Raw genomic sequence first — 21704 nt, 5'->3', positions numbered from 1 at the left:
TTTCCTCAAAAACCAAGCCATTTTCTGTCAAAAAATAGGATGGGCGTTTTTTACACCAGATGTGGTTGTAACTAAGGTCCCAGCCCTGCAAGCTACTCCATGAAGACAGACCACTCTACTATGCAGACCCATTGCAGTCAATGGGGGTTCTATTCTGGAGCTGGGGTCAACCCAAATTTGGCAGGTTAAGGAGTTATGGTGGGATAATTATGACTTCTGTGTAGGACCAATCTGACAAAACATGGATTGTCAAACAACAGTGGGAAGATGAGGGAAATAGACACCAATGTATTGAACCATGGTGGTAAGGGGAAAGCACAAAATTACATAAGAGTACAGTATTTAAGATGTTTTGTACCATTAAGGTCCCTTTTAAAAAGGAAATAAGGGATGGTCTAAGTTCTACAAATAAGCATCTGGATCCCACTACTTATGTGAATAATCCCATTGACTTCTTATTATCTAAGGTACTTGTATGGCCTGCATTATTATATTATAATGTTTGAGTACCTTTCAGTCTTCAATGTATTTATCCTTACAACATCCTTGTGTGGTATGAAAATCCTGTTCTCCCCATTTTACAGAAGGGGAACTGAAGTTAAGAGGGAGCAAGCGACAGGTTTTTAAAAGGACGTTTAAAGATGCAGATAAGCACCTAATGGGATTTTCAAAAGGTGCTTTTCAACTAGGCACCTACTGCCTCTTTGACCACCTAAATACCTTTAAAGATCTGGCCCTAAATAACTTGCCCAAGGTGACACAGAAAGGCTGTGGTAGAACAAGGATATGAACCTAAATATTCCATACCTAAGGCTAGTGCCTTAATCACTGGACCATCCATCTCTATTCCTTGTCTGAATAAAACTGTGTGCCCTGAAATGTTTTCAAAACCAGGTCCTTTATTTGGATATAAGATAGCCTGATTCTTATTTACAATAAGGCACCTTTTTGTTAACAAAGTGGCGAATAAGGCTCATGTGTATTTACTCTTAATTATGTTACTATTTATGTAATTTCTGTTATTGTATCATTGTCATCTAGTTGTCATTGGTAATGCAATTATGTTTTATTGTAAAATGATACATTTTGCAGCAAAATATAACTTAATTTGTGTCCAAAAAACCCATAGATACATAATTACAAAACATTGAATCTTGCCATTTTTCAGATGAATTCAAGTTCTTTATGAAAAGGCTGCCCATGAACTATTTCCTCAACACGTCTACCATAATGCATTTGTGGACAATGGATTCTAATTTTCAGCGTCGCTATGAGCAACTGGAAAACAGCATGAAACAACTTTTCCTTAAGGCACAGAAAATTGTACACAAGCTCTTTAGCCTAAGTAAGAGGTGCCATAAACAACCACTCATCAGCTTGCCAAGACAGAGGTAAGAAATGCTGTGAAAACCTGACATACTCAGGACATTGTTTTGAGACTGACGCCCGCTTAAAAGTACAGGTATGCTAATAAGTATAGTATGCAACCTTTATAACCATAACAGCAAGACAATGGTATTGAGTCTTCTAACCTTTAATGCTGTTCTGGTCAGACCTTCCCAAAGGGGATGCCACAATGAGAAAAGTAAAATGCAAACTACAACTGAGCATCCTTGTGTATTACTGGAATCCACAAATCAAAGTAACATGCACCCCCCTCTTTCCCCCTCCCTCCACACACATCCCCACTAAGGTCAAATTCATCCCTCATTTGATCCATTAACTTCAGCAGAGTTATATCTACTCCTAGGCCTCCTATGTAATGCCTGAGAAAGTCAATGGAAGGACTTTCATTGACTTCAACAGGTATTTGATCAGGCCCTTATACCAGGTCTTACACAGAGCAACCTATAATCTAGTAGAGAACAAAAAAATAATGCAATGAAGTTACACCAGTAGAAGATTTGGCCTACTCTACTGAAGGGCAGTAGTGGACCTAAAATGAGCAGATTGTAGTATTATAAAAAATATAGATTAAAGATTAGATTTTGATTTCTCTTGTAGGAAGCCAGGAGGGATGTCCTAAAAATTTAGTATAACTAATGGGCTCTTTCTGTCAGAAAGTATTTCTATAGGGATTTCAATATGCAACGTATAAGAAATCCTTGCGCCACAGTTGGAAAAGATAACTACAAATATTTATTGTAACACTTCCTTGTGGAAAACAAAACAAAACTCAAGCCTCTTTCCTTGTCCTCCTATAGCTGGTTTCTTAACATTTTGCTAAGTTTTTAAAACTATGCCTTAGTTGGGAAAAAAAGGAAAAGGAAAAAAGTTAATTGAAATTGACTGTGCCCCCCCGGCTCTTGATTGAAGCAAAGAATCAAGCCATTTAAAGTAATTCTATCTCATGATTTTATAGTCTTCAAACCCAAACAGCTTTACATATTTTTCCCAACATTAACAGAAATAATTAATTGACCCCTGAGCTACAGAAGCCACCTTCTCACAATTTATAATCTACTATCAACATAACACAGATAGAACAGAATAGAATGAGACAAAACTAACAATCCTCATACTTTTGTTCCTTGCCACAGTTTTAGCATACATTGGGGGTGGGGGGCGGGAATCCCATTTTCATTTTATTCCTCTCAGTGTCAATTCCTTTCCAATTCTAGATGTTCTTCTTAGATTTTAAGGTCAATTTAATAAAACAAATGTATTATTTCAATTTCTGATTTAATGATGCAGTAGTTAGAATCACACCAAGATCAACTGTACAAGTCAATGGTAAGTTTTTATGGGCTGTTCAGATGTGATTTATTCTGACATTTAAAATTCCTCTAAGTCAATAAGGAAGTGTGCTATGTATCAGTGAAAGGGATTTTTTTCAGCTAATTTCAGTGGCAGAAGAACTTTTTGGAATAAATAGTGAGAATCAAATAGTAACATAGGAATTGCCAGATTGGCTCAGACCTGATGTCCATCTGGTACATCATTCTGTGGCCATTCATGACCAGACCCAAATGCTTCAGAGGAAGGTATAAGAACTATGCGGTAGGCAGGTGTGGGATAATTTACTCCCCCACCCCCAATGCTCCATCTTGGGTTCTACTTCTTGAGATAAAGTGGCAGAATAAAGTTCGTTTTCTGTATACCAGTTGTGTCACCTTCTTTTGGTAAACTATTTCAGGGGAGCAAACAACTTACCTAGCTATACAGAATTAGAAAAGTTAAGATAAACAAAAGTATGAGTGTGTATCCAGGATCCTGCCTTCCTTGCACACCTAAAACTTCATTTCAGTGAGGTATTTGGGTGTACAAGGACTATTGGCTAGATTCCAATATGTTTAACACACCCATGAAAAATGCTTTTGAGGAGCTGACACTAAACAAGTTGCACTGAAATTATTTATATACTGATAAGTAAATGAATTGCTAGAGGCGTTCTGTGTCATTCCTTTATTTATCACTGCTTTTCTTGGCTACTACTAATTATATAGCAAAGTGTAGATTATTCTAGGAGGGTTGCGGGGAAGGGTTTGTAGGGCTGTGGGGTCTTTCCCCTCCCAGTCATATCATAAGCATCCTTGACAAGATAATTTTCATCTGCTGAGGCATACAGTGAAGCTTTATGTTGAGTATGAAAACAATTTAGATTTACTTGTGATTTGTTAGTTGGAATTTAATAAAAAGTTATCACAACTGTATGTAACAGGCACAAGCCTTTGCAACATGGACATTATCCAAATCACTCCAAGCAGGAAAAGAAAAAGTTACAATTTGAAAGAAAATTTCTTTATTTTCTGTGAAATGATGTCAGAGAGTGTTCTGCATGGGCTTCAGGGCTTGCTATGTCAAATGGGTCAAGGATGGTCACTAAAATGTTCTCCGTTAGCTGCTTTGATACATTAACAGTTACATCTGTCTTAAGAATTGTGTGACATCATACACTCATTCACTGTGTTGTCTTTGCTTGACCAGCCTCTATTGCCTGCATTAGTTGGAATTCCACTAGGTGGCCAGCTCTTGCTACAGTTGATATCACAGAAAGATACAGCAATGCTGCAGATCACAAAATATGTTGTCTCAAAAGATTGGCTGTCGTGGGCAGAGAGTTCTGTATGAGGATAATCATGTGTAAAGAAGGATTGTGAATTGAGAAAGATATTAAAATGGCATATGTATGGAAGCTTTTGGCTCTATTATATTTGTCGGACATACAGAGTTACTTCAACTTATTAGGTGTAGCAGCATCTTTCGCAAATAAGGTGAAATGTACAGAGGGGCACCAGCTGGAGCACAGCTTTCTAAACTCCTTACATTTTAGGAACCTGGTCCAAACTTTACAGTTCTGGATGATCACTATGGGCTGTAGCTAAACCTGAAAGATGGGATTTATGCATTTAACATTGTAGTAATGTTGGCTGTATTTAATGTTCTTATTTTACAAGGGAAAATGGCTCATGTTCAACATGGTCAACTTTTAAATACTCATGATAGGTCACTGTAGTTCACACCTCACTGAGGTGAAAGGTCATATTTTTGTCACTGCTCTTGTTTGGCTGGATTGTCATAGCAACAGCACCTCCTTTTATATTTTAGCAGCTATATTCTGGGCACCTGAAAATCATAGGAACATGAGACCCCCATCCAGTTGTTATTTGGAATCAATGGGACTTCTTGTGCTAGTAACAGTTGGCAAGGTCAGGCACCAAGTCCCTCAAAATTAATGGCCCAAACCTGCTCTCACTGACATTGATGGCAGTATTCCTATTAACTTCAATGACAGAAAACAAAGATCCATGTCAAAGAGCATGGTCTGACCGTAGGACGAGCTAAAGGAAAAGGCTATTTTCTATAAACATGACTATATCCACATTAGGGCTGCTGTTCCGAAAGATCAGAGATTTTGTGCCTAACCTCCATTTAATGTGGGGCGCCGAAGTCACATACATTTTGGAAATACAAGCTAAAGTACTTACTATCCAAACTTTTCCATATCATTCATAGTGATTCCAAGGATAACATATCATTCATTTGCATGGATATATGTGGTACAGAATATTACAGCATGGACACTAGCTGCACTAGCCTAATTTGTATGCAGTTTAAATAACTTTCTAATGAAAAGCCATCATTTTGTGCCAAATCTAAATAGCATAATTTGTCATTTAATAAATAGATAAAATATTAAAAAGAGAAACAATGTAAATACAGCAGTAAAACATTAGAATAAATTGTATCTTTGGCACTTAAGCAAAGTGGAAATCTGTTCCAACAAATTGCAATGCAGAATTGAACTTGAGCAAATATGAATGTTGGCTTAAAAAGTATATGTACAAAATTTGCACACAGAAGCACACTCTTTTGATAAAACATCAGTATTTGAATTTTTTTTAACTCTGTTTAATCTTACTATGTAATTTGTAACAGCAGCTAAACCCATTGGGCTTGATCCTCACCTAGTACAAATTCAGTCAGTTTCTCTGAAGTAAGAAGAGCTAGGTCAATTTACACCAGCTGAGGATCTAGCCCAGTGTCATGTTATGGACAAAACTCTGGCCCCTTATCTCAGATGGAGCTTTTAATTTGTCACGTCATTCACTGCAGCTTGAAAGCCATATGTGAAAAACAAGGAAACCAGTTTACTGTTCTTTTTGAAAGACGTTACAAATAAATCAGGTTGCTGATCTATTGTATACTCTTAGCCATATATTTGAAGACCCTGCCCAAGACATATCATCTACATGCAGGATTTCCTTAACCTGGGGGGAAAAAGCACAGTTATGTCCATAAGACACAGCTCAGTGTTGGGGCTAGTGAACACATGTCTCAAAGCATGATGAGTCCCAGGAAGAATTCTGCCTTTGGAATACAGAATTCTTCCTGGAGCTCTCCAGCATACAGCGGGACTTATGCCCACTGCAGATTAATCTTCCCCAGGGTGCGCCTAAATGTTCTACAGACTGCGGTGTAAGGAGCAAGAGCCATGCAGCTGTCTCCTTACCATCTCACTCTGCTCTATTTTGGATGTTTATACCCCAGTATTCTCACAGGAGGAGCAGAGTTTGAGTGCCAGGGAACACAAGGACACCAGTTAAGAACATAAGAACAGCCATACTGGGTCAGACCAAAGGTCCATTTAGCCCAGTATCCTGTCTTCTGAAAGTGACCAATGCCAGGTGCCCCAGAGGGAATGAACAGAAGCTGATTTAAATGATAGGTTACATACCATAGTTAGTAGTTCTGCAATTTCACATTTGAGTTCCTTCAGAACTCTTGGGTAAATATCATCTGGTCCTGGTAACTTGTTACTGTTTAGCTTACCAATTTGTTCCAAAACCTCCTCAACTGACACCTCAATCTGGGACAGTTCCTCAGATTTGTCACCTAAAAAGAATGGCTCAGGTTTGGGAATCTCCCTCACATCCTCAGCCATTAACACCAGTGCAAAGAATTAATTTAGTTTTTCCTCAATGGTCTTATTGTCCTTGAGTGATCCTTTAGCATCTCGATTGTCCAGTGGCCCCACTAGTGGTTTAGCAGGCTTCCTGCTTCTGATGTACTTAAAAAAAATTGCTATGACTTTTTGACTCTTTGGTTAGCTGTTCTTCAAATTCTTTTTGGGCCTTCCTAGTTATATTTTTACACTTCATTTGCAAGAGTTTATATTCCTTTCTATTTTTCCTCACTAGGATTTAACTTCCTCTTTTTAAAGGATGCCTGTTTGTCTCTCACTGCTTCTTTTACTTTGAGGTTTAGCCACAGTGGCACTTTTTTGGTTCTCTATGGTTTTTAATTTGTGGTATACTTTTAAGTTGAGCCTCTATTATGGTGTCATTAAAGTGTAACTTGCAGGGATTTCACTTTTGGCACTGTACCTTTTAATTTCTGTTTAACTAACTTCCTCATTTTTGTGTAGTCCCCCTTTCTGAAATTAAATGCTACAGTGTTGGGATGCTGTGATATTTTCCCTATCATATGAATATTAAAATTAATTATATTATCATCACTATTACGAAGTGGGCCAGCTATATTCACCACTTGGACCAGATCCTGTGCTCCACTTAGGATTACATCAAGAATTGCCTCTCCTCTTGTGGGTTCCAGGACTAGCTGCTCCAAGAAGCAGTCATTTAACGTGTCAAGAAACTTCATCTCTGCATCCCATCCTGAGGTGACATGTATCCAGTCAATATGGTAATAGTTGAAATTCCCCATTATTACAGAGTTTTTTTTAATTTTTATAGCCTCTCTAATCTTCCTGAACATTTAATTTCACAGTCACCATCCTGGTCAGGTGGTGAGTAATATATCCCTACTGCTCTATTCTTATTATTAGAGCATGGAATTACTATCCATAGAGATTCTATGGTACAGTTTGGTTCATTTAAGATTTTTACTTCATTTGATTATGCAGGGAACCATGCTATCTGGGCCTAGCAGTGGCCAGCTTATAATACGGTAAGGTCAGTTCTGCCTCTCAGTGTTAGGAATCAGCCTGCTCTCTCTCTGGTTCTGTGTTCTTCCAGGTCATTGTTCTGGATTTTTCAGACATAAAATAGTGTTACATTGAAATCTTACAACAAGGTTATTTTATATTGTTATCTAATATCTCTTTAGGTTTAGGGTATAAACATAGAGAAGTGGCTCCTTCCTTGTTGCCGCTCCACATTGCACACCTGCAGAACGGACACGGGAAATCTAAGAAATGGACTTTACCATAGTGCTTCAGTTGATTGGCAAATAAAGTTTTCTATCCCACTTTTCTTAATGGACAATACCTGAATACTTCAAAGTTAGTCTGAGACCCTGTAATAAGCCTGGGCCACATTGCGATGCTACACAACTTCCTTATACGCAAAAGTTTGAGATTTGATTACTCTTACCCTAGAATGCATTGCTACAAATATTTTTGATTAGTGCATTGGTCACAAGATGATCAAGGAATAAAGTTTCCTTAGCAGAAAAGAAAAGTAAATCTTAATATGTAGAAAAGGACACTGAATAACTATTGGTGGCTTTTTTCTTTTTACAGGATGTTTGTAGAACTGGATCTATGATTAAAAACCTAATTACACATTATTCAGCAGATCACTAAGATAAAGGAAAATAGCAACTGAGTGTTCCTTTAGACCAAGACAATACAAGCAAGCAAGAGCCCTGTTCATTGAATGGACTGGGGCTGAGCTTCATCTAGTGCTGCTCTAGAAGCAATGTTAAACCAGAGATGTTAAACGTTAACATGTTTTTATTGTGACAGGTTTACTGTGGTTTATTAGCAAAGTCCTTTCTTTCTAGAACAGAATACACAAGTTTCTAAATACAAATTGCCCTAGGAATGAAGAAAAAAAGTACCTAAGTTATACATCACTTTCAATCACAAACAAGAAAAAGCTTTTTTTGATCCACTTCATTCAGATATTGCATGTGGGAGTTAAAATGGGTTTGCAGGTTTAAAAGGTAAAAGAGAACTTCCAGTAGAAATCAGAGTCATCTAGCTCACACACCAGGTGCACATCAGAAAGCTGCATGCAATACTAAGATGAAAGAATGCAAGATAAAATGAAGGTCAGTGGCTGTGTGGGGGGGTTTTTTGAACATGGAAGTCTCCATGGAAGTTTCTCCAGGGAAATAAATTAGTGAACTCTGAAGTAATACCTTTAATTGGACGGGAGATTAGGGTTATTTAAATCAGATGTGACACACATACAAACATGATCCATAGGCCTGTGACTAACAGGTCTGATCACAATCAAAAGCAGAAAGAAGTTACACATACAAGCTAATAGCAATATCCACTCAACAGGCTTTTGCCTCACCAGCAACACACTTTGTTGTGGCTGGGCATGACATAGCAAGCACTTATCCTCTGGCACAGACATCTGCTCCAGCCCTGTGGTGATCTATTTCTCATGGCTTGGCCCAATCGTGTGCAATCTGACCCCTTCCAGGGTAACCAAGTCCACAAATCAGTAGTCCAGTGACTTAACACCAGGTCTTTGGTTCAACAGTTCTTGAACCCCTTATATCATGGGGATTTTAGCCATTTTGCTTGGTGGCTGATGGAAGGACCTTGGTTCCCCTTTATTCTCTGCGTTCTTGAAGTCCTTTTAACCAGCCTGTTTCTGGGCTCACTTATCAGCATATCACTCCCCCTTCCTGGGTTCTACAGGTATCGCCACCGGGAGACAGGCAGTCTGGCATAGTGGGTAGGACCAGAAGTCGGACGTCAAGCCAGGGATCAGAGCCAGGGAATGTGAGCAGCGTCTGTTGTAATAACAGACTAGGTACTTCCAGATTGTACATATATCTTTCTGGAACTCCCTCTATGCTTAAAGAGTGTGCCTGGACAGAACAATCACTCAGAGATCAAGCCGAGGGGGGGGGGGGAAGGGTGTGCTGCTAATCAGGTCTTTCATGGGTAGAAATTCCTATGGTGCTAATTTTGCCCCTAGTTTATAGTTAATGGCTAACACCTCTGCCATAGGCCATGGTGTGGAAGCACTAGTCACGTGGAGCCCCACGTACCCATGTTCTAGATCTCATGATCCTTACAGCAGCATTCTTTCCATCTCCAGTACAAAACCATCCAGGGCTTTCTCATAGATTCATAGATATTTAGGTCAGAAGGGACCATTATGATCATCTAGTCTGACCTCCTGCACAACGCAGGCCACAGAATTTCACCCACCACTCCTGCAAAAAACCTCACACCTATATCTGTGCTATTGAAGTCCTCAAATCGTAGTTTAAAGACTTCAAGGAGCAGAGAATCCTCCAGCAAGTGACCCGTGCCCCATGCTACAGAGGAAGGCGAAAAACCTCCAGGGCCTCTTCTAATCTGCCCTGGAGGAAAATTCCTTCCCGACCCCAAATATGGCGATCAGCTAAACCCTGAGCATATGGGCAAGATTCATCAGCCAGATACTACAGAAAATTCTTTCCTGGGTAACTCGGATCCCACCCCATCTAATATCCCATCACAGGCCATTGGGCCTATTTACCATGAATATTTAATTACCAAAACCATGTTATCCCATCATACCATCTCCTCCATAAACTTATCGAGTTTAATCTTAATCCCCAGAGGCCTGGCTCCTGTTGCTTCAAGCCTCTCTGTGTGTTTGCATCTCGCTCAGAAACCCAATCCTTGGGGTCTTGCCCTTTTGTCAAGGCTCACCACAGGAATCTGCTCTACCCTCTGACTTCCCAGTATCTCTCCTAGACTTTTAGAGGAAAGGATCGCAAAGCCTTCTTCCCTCCCCTCAACACCTACCTCTTCTCTACTGCCCTGAATTTCTACCCTTATTAGTCACTCTGCTTCTCTCAGATGGAACTCATTCCTCATTCAGCCGTTGAACTCCTCCCCAGTTGGGCCTAATCCTAAATTAGGCCTTGCCTAATCTCCCAGTGCACTAATTGTACTCTGGCTCCAGTTAAATCTTTCTCTTCCAGGATGGGGTATAAATCACAGCTGACTGTGCTATTGACACGCTTGCCCTCAACAAATGTGAGCTTTTTAATTTTGCAGCTTTATTTAGTTTTATTACATCCATCAGAGAGAATGGCATGTGGTTAATATAGGGATGATTTGGTTCTTTTTGATTGGTCACTTCTTAATACCTATGAAATATTCCAGCCTACCAGAAACACTGCTTATGATTTTTTGATGAATGATAAAAATGAAAAAAAAATTATTTCACTATATTATAAAGCACTGTAAAACTAGTGAACAGGTTATATTAATGTCACAAGAACAGGCTTGTACCTATTTCCAACATGTGGAAATACTAAGACAAAGATAGGGGAAAAGAACATAACATACAAGCAGAGTGAACGATGCAAGGGTGGAGAATTTCATATTAGAGCCATGATTTTGGGGGTGGGAGGGGCAGGAGATTTTATTATTATTTAAATCCTTTCAGTGAGGTTAGGTTATGAGGGCACTAGTCAGATGGAAGGGAGTGTGCAGAACAAATATCCAGTCAGTACCGGGGAGAGAATGTTCATAGTGAAAACTGCAGAATGTACTCCTATGACATCATCCTTGTCCAGGGTTCCTTGCTTGAACTCTTTCCTGCAGCAGGTCTGCTGGCTTCAGTCTCTGGCTGTCTACCTCCTGCAGTTTCTTTCCCAGTGGCAATAGGGCTGTGGTGAAGAGAGATGCTGCATGGACCCAAGTGCCCCTAGAGGAGAGGTCTCTTCCTTGCCCAGTTCTGGATCTAGGGGGGGCTAAGGGTGGCCCTTGCTGGGCCACATTTTGTTCCCTCAATCCCAGTGCAGCTGTACCTCTTACAACTGCTTTCTGCAGCTGCTGTGAAGAATATGCTTATTCTACAATCCCAGACTGCTTTGTCTGCTTTCTCAGATGCCAAAAGTCTTGCTTGTCCCTACCCTGCTGCCCAAACCTCCAAATTTCCTCCTGAAAACAGTTATGATTCAGTTAGGCATTGACAATACTGGAATCTGTCTGTCTACTGAACACTGAAAATGTGAGGCCAGCATAAAATAAATTCAACTTATTAAAAAATTACAATTTTTTATTTAATTAAATAAAAACTTCAATTTTTTAAACTTAAACTGAAGTGTTGCAGAATTTCCACTAGAACAATGCAAAATACAGGACATTTGCTGAGGTGGTTACAGAGTCTTGCCATTAAGGCCCCTGGGTTCTCTAAAAGAGATGGAACGCAGAACTGCGGTTGGGTCTGTCTCAAAAGGGTGAAAAAACCCACAAAATATACCTCAGTGAAACAGGTAGTTCAGCTTATTTGTTGTGTAGGTTACTAAACAAGCCATGACAACAAAGACCTAAAGAGAGGGATGATGGTCTTGTGATTCAGGTACTAGACTAGGACTCAGGAACTCTCAGTTCAATTCCCAGCTGTACAACAGGCTTCTTTGCTCTACTCAGTTTCCCATGTGAAATGGGGATAATGATATTACCTTTCTTCCTCCCCTTTACATGTTGTATCTATTTAGATTGTAATCCCTTTGGGACAGCAATTCTCTCTCACTATGTTTGTACACCCCTAGCATAACAGGGTCCTGATGTTGGTTGAGGCTGCTAGGTGCTACTGTAATTCAAATAGTTCTCAGCTGATTCCCCATTGTTGTGCTACTTTTAAAAAAAATCATTAAAATGTTCTTTCTGTATGGGAACAATTGTCTAATGATGAACTAAAGAGCTTTGACATGGCTGGAGAAAGAAAGAGATGAAGGTCAAAGTTGAGGACAGAAAGTATTGTCATGCATGTCCACATTTCAGGCAATACCTTTTATTGCACTGATGCTACACTTCGACAGAGATTTCTGCTTGTGAAATCATGTCTGTCAGAGCTCTCAGAACAGGCTTTTCCAGGCTCTGAATCAGAATGTTCTCAATTACATGAGAAGAGGCACTGTGATACATGCATTGATGTAGGTATGGACACACACGAGCAAGCTTCTTTTATTCTTCACCTATCTTATACCACATGCAATTACACTATTATCTCACTCAAAACTAAGGCATTAGTTTTTCAGATGGGACAGCTGACACTACTTCTGAGTTGTGGCTTAGGTCACCATAACCATTTACTTACTGTACCTTGTCATTAGATTAATTTGGAGTATGGCTAGATCCACCTCTGCTGATGCTGAATTTTCACTTTTTGGAATTGAAGATTCCTTTGAAAATTACTGTAAGGTTGCCTTTGAAACTGCTCTTCTCTCATGTTTATTCTTGGTTTTTCCCCACAAAAAAACCTGACCTTCATTCCAACAGCTGGAATGAAATAAATCTATTCCACCATAAATTCTTCTAATTCACATAGCTGAGGGAGCAATAATTCCTGTCCAGCAGGTATGAGACAGACAAATCAATAAATCAGCTCTGAGGGACTCAGATTCTTGTATTTCCATTGTGTCACATTCAAAGTTTGCCATTCTATCTAATTTATTGGTTATACAAACCAAGAGCATCAAAGAGTTTCTGGTATATAATATATTCTCCAACTTTTCTTATGTCCCCATTATGAAAATAAAGCAGAGTGATGGAAGGAGCATACTACAAGCTGACCAACACACCTGACCTTTTTGAAAGTGATATTTTAGCCAGCAATATGGTGTGCAGTTGTAGTGTCATATGGATAATCTCAAGGCTAGCTTCATCTGTGGACAGAAATACCAAGAAGAGTCAACTGCTGCAGCTCCATATCTAGAACATGAAAAAGGACTTGATTTAAAAAAAATAAGAATATGACAATGAAAAATATGAATGGAAAAATAGTGTATACGGTATGTGCCTAGTGAGGGACTGAAACAGAGATCCCACGTGCCATAAACAGTACTGAATAGCAGACTCACAGCTCCACTCTGTCAGTGATCGCTCAGGAATACAAGTCAGAAAGCTTCTGTTTTTAATCTTTGTATTGTTGTTGTTGTTTGTTTTTCCTTCCCACCAGTTTCTAAGTCAGTTTAGTCCTCCTATGAGAAGTGTTGGATTGGCAGCTCTGGAATATGCAGTCTTCTGCACTAGATAGATAGGCACAGGCAGTAGCAGTACAGGCCCATGTTGTCTTGCCAACACGTCTCAATTCTTCCTTGGAGGGCCCACCTATATGGGTGGGAAGGCAAGTTGGTCTTTATGTCCCATCACACCTTGGTCTCTTTTCCGAGAATTCTCGAAAGGTGCCAGCTGTGGCATTGATGTGTGTCATGTGGGCACATATTAGCTAGGAGGAAAGTTCATTGTTGACTAAAGTAGGAATCCTCTTGTAACTTCGATTGCCAGAGTATCTAAATTCCTGACAGAATTGGTACAGACTTCCATGTATCTCCAGGGCTAGATTATGGCACCCTAATTAACAGAGTAGTACCTTACTCCCTGAGTAATTCCATTGATATGAAAGGGACTGCTCTAAGGATAAAATATTACTCAGTGAGAGTCAGTGTCAGAATAGGGCCCTACACTATTGTTTATAACTCACATCTTTCTGTAGCTTGGAAGAAATTCCAGGTATTTATTAAACACCATATTGTGAAGCTGTTACTCCCCTGTAGATGTATCTATTCACACATGTAATCCCAATGACTTCAGTCGGGCTACTTGCATGTGTAATTGCTTACCAGGTTGGATAGGGTTTCTACATTCTTGCTCTAATATTGAGCCTTATTCTACCACCCTTACTCAGTATGGATAAGTACCTTACTTCATGAAGAGTACCACTGATTTCACTGAGCCTACTTGCAGAGTAAGGTACTACACAACCTGAGTAAGGATGGAAGAATTTTCCCCTTAGTGATAGTAAAACTATCAATGCAACCATTTGTTTCCATGCTGGGTTACAATCCAATATGAGAAATCATGATCCTACTGTTTATGTGAATAGTTCAGATGCAAATAAATATATCTGCAGTTAAAACTGTATTATCATATATCTGTTTTGCAAAATGCTGGGAAAAAGTCAACTGTCCTTTGGCAGACACTATCTTGACCGAGAAGCCTTTCTCTTCACTACTTTCAGAAGGTTATCAGCAGACAGAATGGAGGCAAAGGCATATCCCTTCTGGTGGGAAGATTATGTCTGCATGACTTTCTTCCCAAACATCCATTATCTTGGAAAGGTGCCATGGTAATGCCAGGAAGTATGAGAACAAGACCTGTGCTATGCAATGAAGTTCTTCTTAAATCCATTTTACAGTCTTTGTGGTAGGACGGAGACAGAAAGGTTTCAGAACAATGGAGATGTAAGTGAAGTTCTATTTGCCTTCAATAACTAAATGAAAGGAGGCCAGTGCCTTAAAACCACAGCTGAAATGAAAACAAGATTCCATTTCTGTCATGTTTCCTTTCTCCACAGTTGCAGTTGACCAGTGTCTTGAAGTTAAAGAGTGACCTTCACATCTTCCAGCTCTGAGTACTACCTACAAGTCAAAAGGAGGGAAGAAAATTATCTAAGACATCTATGTATGCCCTCATCCTGGGCTTGGACCCTCTCATCACTGAAGGTGATGGCAAGATGGCCTCTTGGCAGAAATCAGTACAGGAAATAACACAGAATTGAATCCTAGGGCTTCATATCCACACTTTCCCATGATTTAACTGTTTTTCTAGCAGCCTACTGAGAATGTGAGAGAGCTGACTCAGAATGTGACATCTCTGTCTCTCTGAGTACATGCTTACAATAAGTCCTAAGACTGGATGTAATCAGCAGACTAGTTTGGTACTGATGCCCAGACATTCCTAAAGAGAATTGACATAGCAGATGAAACAAAGCAGCTACTGCAGTATAGAAGACACTTTGTTCTTGTTCATGTGACAGGAGAATGAACCAATTGTAGCATCCGTTCTCCGGTGACATACTTAGAAGCAGAGAGGATGAATATTAAGCAGGAGTTATGTATCTAGGGCAGCATGTGCATCACCAACTGTTGGCTGGAGGAGTGGGCACCGAGTCAGGAAATTCAGTCTTATTTATTATCTTTTATGATTGACTTCTATCAACAACCAAGATACAGTAGTTAAACAAAGAAACAAACATCAAATTTGAAGTTGACCTGGAAGAATCTTCTTGCTCAGTCCACAGCAAGATCCTGTGTTTGTTTCAGCCTGAGGAGCTCTTAACAATATACATAACATTTACAGCTGGAAGAACAAGAGTAACATATTTAGTCCAAAATTTCTCCCTATGAAGACACTATCAGATTCATCATAAAACATGTTTTGACGTGGTTTTGTCAAAAAAAAACAAACTTTCATTTTTCCCTTTTAAAAAAAAAGAATATTTATTTATTTATGGACTAACTGGATTTTTAGCCATGTCTCTTACAAAGAATTTCTTTGATAAATAGCTTCAGGTTGTGTGTCACAGAAGAGACATTACTGTAGTCAGACAAATACCTGGCAACCACAGATGCCTGTTTTTTTTGCACCATTTTAAACTCATGCATATGTCCTTGTATTCAGAGAGAACCTCAATTTTATAATCCATAACCCACTTATGTAGCGACACAGCCAGAAGTATCAAGCATAGCTACTTTGGCGAGCTTCATTTTTTATTCTATATCTAAGGAAAACACCCATAAAATAATGAAAGTCCTCTTGCAAACGGATGGCAGGGTCTTCACCTTCATTATTTATTTTTAAACCCCTTTATTAGTGCCCAAACTAAGGAAATAATTCTCAGGGCAATGCACACAATTAAAAATCCCAGTGTTTCACAGCCAGCCAAAGAAAACAGCATGACCTTGAAAACCAGGATATTATTTTGTACATTCATTTTGTCATTATAACCTTAATTTTGAAAAAAAAACAAATGAGATAATAATTTATATTGTTTTTCTAATTTGAGCTGAAAGCTCACAATCTGTGAACATTCGGAGTGCTTTCATCATACTGTTGTCTGCACAAAACAGCACCAGTTTAGATTATTCCTAGAGTGATGGCTAAGTTACAGTATAAATATACACCAAATAGCTGACACATATGTCTGAGGTACTGCGAAATGGGTAGCTATGCTGTTGACTGTATGATATGTAAGGCTACATTTTCGTCATGGGTATTTTTAGTAAAAGTCATGGACTGGTCATGGGCAGTAAACAAAAATTCACAGGTGCTGGGAGGGGGTGGCCTGGGACCCTTGCTGGTGCTGGGAGGAGGTGGGTGGCCGCACGTGGCCGGGCCACCTGCTGGTGCTGGGAGGGAAGAGGCGGGCAGCAGTGCACAGCCCGGGACCTCTGCTGGTCCTGCAGGGGGAGGGTTTGCTCCCTACCCGGCTCCGACCAGCATGTCCCTGCAGCTTCTAGAGGAAGGGTGGCCAGGGAGTCTCTGCACTCTGCTCCCGCCACAAGCACTGGCTCCACAGCTCTCATTGGCCGGGAACCACAGCCAATGGGAGCTGTGGGGGCAGCACCAGTGGGAGGGGGCAGCGCACAGAGCCCCCCTGGGCCATTCTGCCTAGGAGCTGGAAGGACATGCCGGTGAGAGCCGGGGAGACCCTCACCCCTGGTAAGCGCCGCCAGGCACCCCAGCCCCCTTCCCCAGCCCTGAGCCCCCTCCCACACACCAAAACTGCTGCTGCTGGCCGCTGCAGAAGTCACGGAGGTCACGGAAAGTCATGGAATCTGTGACTTCTGTGACCTCCGTGACAAACACGTAGCCTTAATGATATGTAATGATTCTCTACAAAACTTGTTTCAAAGAAACTCAGGGTAGAAGGAATCTTAATAGATTCCAAGGCAGCATGTAGTTTCTTCTTTGTCCAGTTTCCTTAGATTTCAGTATGTTGCAACATATTTGATTATAATGTTTGTCTTGCTGAATCCAGTCTATGTGATCCAATGAACCCTGCAGCCAATATGGAATTACTCACAATTAGTAGATTTCTTTTTCCTATAAGGCTCCATCATGTATAGTATTCAGGCTACACATGTGCACCACGTTTGGATATAATCTCCACCATACTGAGAGAGGCAATATCTTATTTGTTGTAAAGCAATAAGCAAGGGTTCAGAAATGCCAGAGAACCTGTCTCAGCTTTTACATTTTAGTATTAAGAGGGCCAGGTTTCCAACTATGAATATTTAAAAGGAAGTCTATGCAGAATTTCTACATCTGTGCTTAAGAGGATGTATAATTGTTGCTGCAACTTGGAACTGGATTAACTTCAAAAATAAAAATAGACTCTTTCTCTACATAAATCAATTTTTTATCTCTAGTGAATAGAGATTATTGTCCTGAAAGGGGGGAGGGGGATAGGGCAGAGAAGTATTATAAAGAAGTTCTCTACAGGAGGCACCTGTGAATCTTGGCAAAATATAATTCCTTAGCCTGCTTGGTCTCCTGAATAGTTTACTGTTATCTGAGTATAGAGGTCTACAGATAATCTGAGATGAATAGAGCCATAGAATTTTGACTATAAGTCCTATAAGTCTCTGGAAATGCATAACAGCCGGAGAATTCTTAACGTTTTCTCATAAAACTGTTTTCACTTATTTCATTAGGTTTGCAAAAATATTGTTGTTTTAAGGTTTCGCTTTTTTGAGGATGTGGAGGGAGAGAGGGTGGAACTGTTTTTTTCTGTGAAATCCATGTAAAAAGCATTTTTAGTAGCTTTGCCCAGCTGCGTTGCTAGAAAATTATGAGCATAGAATTAATTATAATGACTTTGTAGTGTTCGCATATGTTTCTGCTTCCAACATTATAATGTATGAATGAATGGACTCGCTTAGGGCTAGAGAAAAAACTGATGGGAAATCGTTTTGACAACCTGGTTTGTATGTCAGATGAACAACTCTGACATAAAGACAAAGATGAACACATACTTTATTTTAATTAGGAATAATCCTAAAAAAAATATGTTCCAAGTTCTGTGTAACTCTCTGCCTAAACAAATTTGTGCACCTAGGTATTTCCAGAATATTTAGGCCAAAATTTTCAAAACTGTGCATAAAATCAGTTGGACAAATCCCTATGTAGGAATTTCAGTAAAACTGCCTTGATTTCTAGAATTGAATCCTCCTTACTTTAACTACTCGTGGTTCATAAGCTACTCTGCCGAAGCCTCAGAGGCAATCTGTCTCTCACTACACACCTCTGAATCACAATTTCTTCCATGCCTCCTCCTTGCTCTGGTGGACTGCAGGGCAGGGCTTATGCCAACAGCAACTTACAACACCTTCTCCACTCTGAGCTGCTTCAACTGCATTGGCCAATTAGAAGGGGGAGCCTTGTTTGTGTTGTTTTCTGCAGATTTGAATTCAGGCATTTACCTGCATGTCCTCCAGTTGCATTCACTGTATTAGGGGTAGATATATTGAATGTTGAATTGAATGTTGGAAGGATTAATTAGAGCAGCTTGGCAGACCTGTGACTGATATTCTGAGAGGTGCCCATGTACCTTGAGAAATCAACTGTGTCTCACTTGCAGCACTGATTTTTCTAGGCTGTGGCAGAAGAGTGCCATCTTGTATAAATCCCATTGAAACTCAATCAGAGTGAGGTGTTTAGCAGCAGATTTTTGAAAGTATTCAGTTGTCTAGCTCACATTGATTTAGTTGGGAGTTAGGCGCCTAAACACCTTTAAAAATCTGTCCCTTAGTTATCATTTCTGTCTTTGAAAAATCTCCCCCACATAGGGACTTGATCCAAAAGCCCACAAAAGTCAATTGAAAGACTCTCATTGAGCTCAACTGGCTTTTGATTAAGTCTTATGATATTTGTACAGGGATTGTGCTTATCAAAGATGATATCCTTCTTTTGTTTGCTTTATACTAATTAGAATTAAAGTAGAATTACAGTAGATGCATTATGTGCTCAAAATTAAATGCATATTTTATAACACTGATTATATGTTGTAGAAAGTGTTTCCCAACCAGGACAATGGGCATAAAACATCCATTTGTACCACTTTGTCATATAATGAATGATTGTTGACAAGAAATATGAATGTAGCAGAAAAGTGTTCTGTGAGTATTTTTGGATGTCAATTGGTTATCACAATGAAATCATTTTATTCAAAACTGGCATTTTCCTTGATTGGCAGTCTTTCTTTTTGAAGTTTTCACTATATGATCCGTCAAATGACAAGAAAAAATATTTTCCTGTGGCTCTGAATGCCATTCATTCTTCTTTCTCTTCTCATATTTGCAAAGCTTATAGTATAATTTTATGTTTATGAGACATTAGCTTTCTTTTCATTCAGTGTAACTGTATATGTTCATTATACAAGGAAATCTGATTGACTTCTGCAGCACCTATCATGTTTATCTGCAATACAATATGCTGTTACATTGTCATCTTCTCAAAGAATAATAATAAAAAAATACACAAAGAAAGTTTAAGGGTAGAAAAGAGGATAACAACTCTTTCCACAATGCATTCATATTATATAAAATAAACTCTTGACTAACAGAATTCTTATTTTTGTTCATTGTATACCTTGTTTTTAAAAGGAAAGAATAAGTGTCAGGTAGCTCACATGACTGATATTGTATATTATTTTCTTACAAGTTAGATATGATTAAAAATAACATTTTTGTTGTCTTAGATACAACATATGACCTTTATGCAACTATTATTTTTCCATATGCTAATATAGCTAAGGAATTTTATGACTATTATGGAGATGCCCATAATTTGCTATGTGCTTTCCATACACTTATAAAGGACAGTCCCTGCTTGGAGGAGCTCATAGTCTAATGAGAAATCAGTAGAGAGGTCAGGGGAAAAGTAGAAATAAGTGGTTTGTTATTTTGTATGATTAAAAATGAGGAACACCTCAAAAATCTTAAAACTTGGCAGAAGCATCTTTATACATGACATACAATCTAAACCAAGATTGATTTATTGTGTTCCTTGGTCAAAAATTACACCTGCTTTTATTTTATGGGTAAAAAAGTCACATATATAAAAAAGTCACATATGGGATGATCTCCAGTTGCTCTGTTTACCGATATATCTGCAGTTGCTCTGTTTACCAATATATCTTTTACCTATATTGAGAGCAAGAATGTGCTACTATAAAGGCTCCTTTTCAATGTAAATGGTACAGGATGTGACATATTCCAACTTTTACAGTGTATTTTTGTTGTCATCTGTTTGATTAATTTATCATTTTTATTTGATACTGTGTGATAGTATGTTTACAAACTTGTATGTTTGCAAACATAATTGCTATTAGCTTCATTGTGTTAAAGAACAGGCAAGCTTTTGACATGGGCTTGGATTATTATTTTCCTATAATTTCCATTTCAGAGAATGACTAAGGGAGAAATGTAGATGTTTCCATGGCCTAAGGGAGACTGGTTTTGGATGACTGAAGGTTTCTAACAGAAGAAATATTGAAGATGTGAACCTTTTAAAACAAGTTTATTCTTACCAAATTTTTCCTTTTTGTTTTACATCACTTTTCGCCTTTGTTTTAATGGGCTATTATTTAAGCAGTAATGCCCAAGCCAAGATTAAAAAAAAGACTAGTGATTTTGGGTGCCCACATTGTTGGATAGGCAACTTGAGACAACTAAAAGAGGGATAAGTTTACAGTCAGTTGATTCTCATCATTCTATGAAAATCAAAAATGGAACTATGCTGATTTTCAGCAGCTGGGGATCTGGCCTACTGATCACATTTGTGCATGTATATTTAAAATTATTCATCTTTTTCATTAAAATGGACACACTCCCTATGTCCCTATGTGACCTTGTTCTAATTCTCAAAAACACCCACACACACAGAGGAACTTTTGATTCTGTATTTTCTCTGAACTGTTTGTTAATTTACAGTCTCAGCATTACAGCAAGAATTTTGTATTATTTTTTTCCATATCCAGAGAGGGTGTAAAGGTAGTTTCAGTCTGACAGACAATAGTAATATAGCCACAGTTAGCATGGGGAGTGGCAAGCAGTAGCACAAGCTAGCCATGCTGAGTATGTAACTATAGAGTCCAGGGGGGTGGGGGCCGGGGGGGATTGTTTTAAAGTTGGCTACCCCATGCTATTGCTTGCCACTGCCCATGCTACTGTGGTGCACTACTGTTTTTAGCATGCTAGCTATGCAAGCTGGGAATCACATCCCTAGCTCCAAATATAGGCACAGACTTAGAGGAGCAGTGCATTGAAAACAAAGGCATAACAATTAATGGCCACATGCACTACAACAAGCATTTTCAACCCCCATAATAAACTAAGCTGGGCGGGGGGAGGGTAAGAGCACTGAGCATCTCAATGGATTGAAATTTAGTTTGAGAACCATTTTATCTGAACCAACCCCAATC

General features: G+C 39.2%; 1 protein-coding gene across 5 annotated transcripts in view; it reads left to right on the top strand.

Annotated features, from left to right (window-relative positions):
- BRINP3 (BMP/retinoic acid inducible neural specific 3) overlaps positions 1–21704 on the top strand; it is a 285973-nt gene that overhangs the window by 233446 nt on the left and 30823 nt on the right. For all 5 annotated transcript variants that reach the window (XM_074961151.1, XM_074961154.1, XM_074961155.1 and 2 more), the window contains exon 7: positions 1169–1391. In XM_074961151.1, coding sequence (XP_074817252.1) covers positions 1169–1391 — 223 coding nt within the window. The remainder of the gene's footprint in view (positions 1–1168; positions 1392–21704) is intronic.

This window comes from Natator depressus, chromosome 8 (assembly GCF_965152275.1).
Source record: "Natator depressus isolate rNatDep1 chromosome 8, rNatDep2.hap1, whole genome shotgun sequence".
NCBI lineage: Eukaryota > Metazoa > Chordata > Testudines > Cheloniidae > Natator > Natator depressus.
The sequence above is the reverse complement of the archived record's forward strand: the minus strand, read 5'-3'. Positions and strand labels throughout refer to the sequence as shown.